Source organism: Dama dama, chromosome 4 (assembly GCF_033118175.1).
Source record: "Dama dama isolate Ldn47 chromosome 4, ASM3311817v1, whole genome shotgun sequence".
Classification (NCBI taxonomy): domain Eukaryota; kingdom Metazoa; phylum Chordata; class Mammalia; order Artiodactyla; family Cervidae; genus Dama; species Dama dama.
Window position 1 is genome coordinate 68,078,867 of NC_083684.1, and position 5,412 is coordinate 68,084,278.

Consider the following 5,412-nt stretch of genomic DNA (forward strand, 5'->3'; position numbering starts at 1 on the left):
ATGCGGTGTCAGGATCCCCGCCAGTGTGGTCAGAAGCTGATCCGCAGGTGGCCACTGAAGCCCAGGGAGGGCTTAGAGAGTCCCGTGACCCGTCGTCTGAACATCCTCCACTTGGTGGTCTTGGGTGTGGGCAGCACTCTGGGCGTTGGCGTGTACCTTGTGGTTGGTGTAGTGGCCCTGTTCGTTGCTGGACCAGCGATCATCATCTCCTTCTTGGTGGCCACCCTGTCTTCTGTGTTGTCTGGACTCTGCTATGCCGAGATTGGGACACGGATATTGTGGACCGGTTCTGTGTATCATTATAGCTACATCAGTGTGGGAGAACTGTGGGCATTCATCGCTGGCTGGAACCTCATACTGTCCTATATTGTTGGTGAGATGATGGATGAAGAGAGCATGGGGCTTGAGACCAGAAATTCGGAGTGGGGATTTGGTCTTCAGTCATTCATGGGCACTTTGTCATCCACTTAGTGAGACGAGGAGAGTAATAGTGTCAGGAAAACTCCACAACTTCTACTCAGCTCTCTCTCTCTCCCTTTCCTCATACTGTGGGGAGTGGGTGAGAAGGAGGCATGTCCCATAGGCTCATCCCCTCACTGTATTGAAGTCTCTGCTCAGCTGTTGACTTCATGGAGTTTCCATTAACACTGGATTTAAATTTTTAGTCCTTTATCTGCCAGACCTCTTGTTCCCTCTTCCTTGTTTTCTTACATAACTTTGATGTCTCACTATAATATTAAATTGTTGACCTATTTTGGAATCAGCTGGGTCTACTCTCCCCACCTCATGATAAGAAACTCTTTGAGATTTGGTGTTTTGTATTTTTCCTCCCCAAAATACATACCATGGTGCACGAAGGGATTCAATTCATGTGACCAATGACTGTTCCTTCTTCTGCTCCTGCAGCCAGTGCAAGTGTGGCCAAGGCCTGGAGCTCCACCTTTGACAGCCTGATTGGGAACCACATCTCTCAGGCATTACAGAAAACTTTTTTTCAGTACATGCCTGATTACCTGGCCACATACCCAGACTTTGTCGCCCTGGCTGTGGTGCTGCTGTTCACAGGTGAGACAGGGGTCAGAGTTAGGATGAGAAGAGTGGGGTGTAGAGGGGGACTGGGGTGGGAAAGGCTTGGGGTGGCAGAATAGTGGGGGCTTAGGACTGAGAAGAAGGGTCTCAGGTATGGCTTCCCTGGTGACTCAGTGGTAAAGAAACTGTCTGCCTATACAGGAGTCGCATGTTCAATCCCTAGGTGGGGAAGACCCTCTGGAGGAGGAAATGGCAACCCACTCCAGTATTCTTGCCTGGAAAACCCTATGGACAGAGAAGCCTGGTGGTCTATGGTCCATGGGATCACAAAGAGCTGGACACAACTCAGCAACTGAGCATACATGCACAATCCATCCTCCAAGAAGGGTCTGGATATGAGAGAGAGGAAGGCAAGACATAGACTATTGTTTCCCATCCTTGGCAGTACTGACTTCCTAGGCTGGAACATCCTTTGGTGTTGCGGGCTGTGTTGTCCGTTGTTATTATTGTTCAGTCCCTAAGTCATGTTCGAGTCTTGGTGATCCCACGGATTGCAGCACACCAGGCTCCTCTGTCCTCCACTATCTCCTGGAGTTTTGCTCAAACTCATGTCCATTGAGTCGGTGATGCTATCTAACCATCTCATCCTCTGTTGTCCCCATCTCCTCCTGCCTTCAATCTTTCCCAGCATCAGGGTCTTTTCCAAAGAGTTGACTCTTTAAACTGTAGAATTTTCTTAATTTTTATCATTGTCAGATAAGTAGCATTCCAGGCTTTCCTCACTAGATACGAGTTATACCTGTCTCCCAAACTGTGACAATCCTATATTTGTCTCCAGACATTACAAATGTCCCTTGAGGCACAAACTCAACCCCAGCTTGGAATCAATTACTTGGACAAGTTCCTTCTGCTGTTTTAAGACTAAAGATGTGATTTCAGCTGGGAGATAGCTCACGTAGCATAAAACTAACAATTTTACTGTTTTCCCTCAGTTTTATTGAGGTATAATTGATATACAACACTATATATGGTTAAGGTGTTCAATGTGTATACTGTGAGGTGATGGCCACAATAAGAAATTAACCACCTTAAAGTATATAACTCCATGACACTTAGTACATTCACAACATTGCACAACCATCACCTCCATGTAGTTCCAAACATGTTCATCACAACAAAGGAAACCCTGCACCCACTGAGAAGTCACTGTCCATCCATCTACCCCACTCCCACAACCCCCAGCTCCTGTTAACCACCAGTCTGTGTTCTGTCTCTATAGATTTAGTTATTTTGGATGTCCCATATTCCATCTTTCTTACAGGGGCACTTGCTCTGGGAGCTCGCCAGTCAGCCCTGATTACCAAAGTGTTCACAGGCATCAACGTTTTGGTTCTCATCTTCATCATGCTCTCTGGCTTCATTAAGGGAGACCTGCACAACTGGAAGCTCACAGAACAGGACTACACATCTATCACACCTGGATCGGGTGGCATTTCTAGGTTAGGGTGGTATTCTTGACCTTAGTAATGCATGGGCTGAGGGTGCAGAGCTGGGACTAAGATACCTGGGCTGATGAATACAAATGTTGGGAGTCTGGAGCCCAGGACTTGTGGTATTAACTGAGGATTCCAGAAGAGACAGCTGAACACACCTCACCCATGTTCTTCCTTGTTGCTTCTCTCACCATAGCTTGGGTCCTCTGGGTTTTGGAGGATTTGTGCCATTTGGTCTTGATGGAATTCTCCATGGAGCAGCAACATGTTTCTATGCACTTGTTGGTTTTGATGTCATTGTCACTAAAGGTAACATGGTCATTGTGTGTCCCATCAGAGTTTTAAGGACAGATTGGGCTTCCCCTTGGGCACAGGGGTGGGTAGAAGTTTAGGCTTATTTTCATGGTACAAGAAGGAGAGGGATTTTGTGCTTTCACCCCAGTGTGTTTTCCTGACATGGTACCTCCATCAATGTTGCAGGGGAAGAAGCCCTAAACCCTCGTCGTTCCATCCCCTGGAGCATCTTGATCACGATCTTCATCTGCTTTCTGGCGTACTCTGGTGTCTCAGCAGCACTCACCCTCATGGTGCCCTACTACCAGATTCACCCTGAGAGCCCCTTGCCGCAGGCTTTTCTCTACATTGGGTGGGACGTTGCCAGATATGTCGTGGCTGTTACCACCCTCTGTGCTCTTACATCCAGGTCAGTGTCATGGTTTTCTCCCCATCTATGGTCAGATGCTCAGGTTCCCAACACTTTAGGATTGAGAGACAAGAGATAAAGGCAGCTTACATCTTGTAGACCAGGGAGCAGATGCCCTAGTCTAACCTCATGTTCCCATTTTCCCTTCCAGACTCCAGAATATATTCTTCCCCATACCTGAGGTGATCAAGGATATGGCACATGATGGGCTCCTTTTCCAAGGACTTGCCAATGTCTTTGCTCGCACAAGAACCCCCATCATGGCCATCATGTCTTCTGGAAATCTTGCAGGTGAATAACAAACCCACTCCTTCTTTGATCAATTTCTTTAGCTTGAGTACTTCCTCTGGTCTCTCACCCCCTCCACCATCTCCTCCCTCCACCATCTTTTTTTGCCTTCATTCTAGGGCTCTTGGCATTGCTCTTCAAGTTCAGCGACCTTCTGAACCTCATGTCAATTGAGAATCTGCTTGTTTACTCCCTGGTGGCTTTCTCTATGCTTGTCCTCAGGTGAGACTCCACTACACCTTGACTGGGGTCTTGAACTTGTGGGGATTGATGGGGCGGTAACCATCTGGTGCCTTCATGCTGCTTTCTATATGTCCTTCTCTGCTCAAGGTAGGACAGATGTGGAATAGTCTGTGTGATGTTGGATGAGTATGGGCCACTCTTAGCATAATACCTGTAATTCAGGTACCAACCAGAACAGAATTTAAGCAAGAGAGAAGAAATTGATGTTTCAGAATGTGAAGCAAGTCCTTTAGCACCTGTACGTGAAGCAGGAACGTCAAACATCCTGAAGACTCTGTGGTATCCTATCAACACCATCCCCACCCAGGAGTCTGGCCAGATTATCTATGGATGCACTTTACTGCTTGGTGAGCTGTGAGATTTCTCTTTGGTCATATTCTGAAATTGGCAACATAGAGTGGAATTCTGTGTCTTTGGCTGTTGAGACATCTTGGAGATATGATGGCCCTTCCTGAGGTGGGCAGCCTGAGGAGGGGTGTGACCCGAGGTCCTGACATCTTTGTCTTCTGGAGTCCAGCCTGTTCTCCTCCACCTTAACCCTTGCAGTTCTCCTGCTCACCATCCTGAGCCTGATCCTGGCCCAGTGGCCCAGCCAGGTGTTCTCTGGAGACCCCGTGCTCACAACAGTGGCTGTGCTGCTGCTGCTGCTCATCGCTGGGGTCACGGTCATCATCTGGAGGCAGCCCCAGGACCCCACTGCTCTTTACTTCAAGGTAGGTGACCTTATGTGCCAGAAGCATCCATACTGAATAAATGAAGTCTGCATGCTTTGAGATTTAAACGTCTTCTGCTGGCCCAGAGAAGAAGAGAAGTTGCTAAAACAAACAGACGCTTCCCTGATCCACACTCAGTGCTTTACATACACAATCTCAGAAGGCACTGAACATACAGCCTGAAAAGGACTAGAGTCGTCTCACCCATGTGGAGTAGGGTTTCCTTTTCAAATGTCAGAGGTGTGTTCAGCATGAGCTGACTTTGCCTACAGGTCCCTGTTCTGCCTGTCCTCCCACTGGTGAGCATCTTTGTGAACATTTACCTAATGATGCTGATAACCCATAGGACTTGGACCCAGTTTGGTGTTTGGAATGCAATTGGTAAGTGACTTTCTGGGATAAAGAGACCTCTTGAGTGGCTGAACCCAACCACGTTCCTACCATTTCTTCCTATATTGTGTCAGACACCATAACAGGAGCCCATCTTGCATTTGTAAGTGAGGAGAAGGCCTAATTTACCTTCTCATTGTCTCATTTCTCTACTAGGATTTCTCATTTACTTTGGATATGGGATCCGACACAGCCTGGCAGGGAACAATCATCAACAGCCACCAGCTTCCGCCTCCCAGACTCTTGACAAAAACATCCCTGATGCTGAGTTATCTTATCCACAGGAGTAGATGCTGTGTGGAATCCCTCCAGGCCCTGGAGGATCTGCTGGTTTAAGGGGCACTGTGAGCCTCTATGGATTGACAGTGGAGGCCCTCAGAGCCCCGTATTTTATTGTTCATGGACACAGTGACTGTAACATTGCATAAATTTTAAATAAACTTTTTAAAATTTCATCAAGTGAAGCAAGATGAATGTTTCACAAAGAAACTACAATGTAAGCAGCAACGAGAAGAAGAAATAAAATACTGACCTGCATATAAGAGTTCCTCCT

General features: G+C 47.3%; 1 protein-coding gene across 1 annotated transcript; it reads left to right on the forward strand.

The window, feature by feature from the left end:
* Positions 1 to 5,149, forward strand: LOC133055211 (cationic amino acid transporter 3-like). Its single transcript, XM_061140638.1, has 11 exons — positions 1 to 373; positions 907 to 1,065; positions 2,351 to 2,528; positions 2,719 to 2,831; positions 3,003 to 3,225; positions 3,377 to 3,516; positions 3,633 to 3,735; positions 3,919 to 4,103; positions 4,303 to 4,469; positions 4,742 to 4,850; positions 5,016 to 5,149. The coding sequence occupies exons 1-11, from the start codon at positions 1 to 3 to the stop codon at positions 5,147 to 5,149; spliced, it is 1,884 nt and encodes a 627-aa protein (XP_060996621.1).
* Positions 5,150 to 5,412: the final 263 nt, after the last annotated feature.

Coding starts and splice junctions, on each gene's coding strand:
- LOC133055211 (XM_061140638.1), top strand. CDS start 1: ATGCGGTGTCAGGATCCCCGCCAGTGTGGTCAGAAGCTGATCCGCAGG. Junction 3,226..3,376: donor CTCTGTGCTCTTACATCCAG/GTCAGTGTCATG, acceptor TTTCCCTTCCAG/ACTCCAGAATATATTCTTCC. Junction 3,736..3,918: donor TTCTCTATGCTTGTCCTCAG/GTGAGACTCCAC, acceptor CCTGTAATTCAG/GTACCAACCAGAACAGAATT.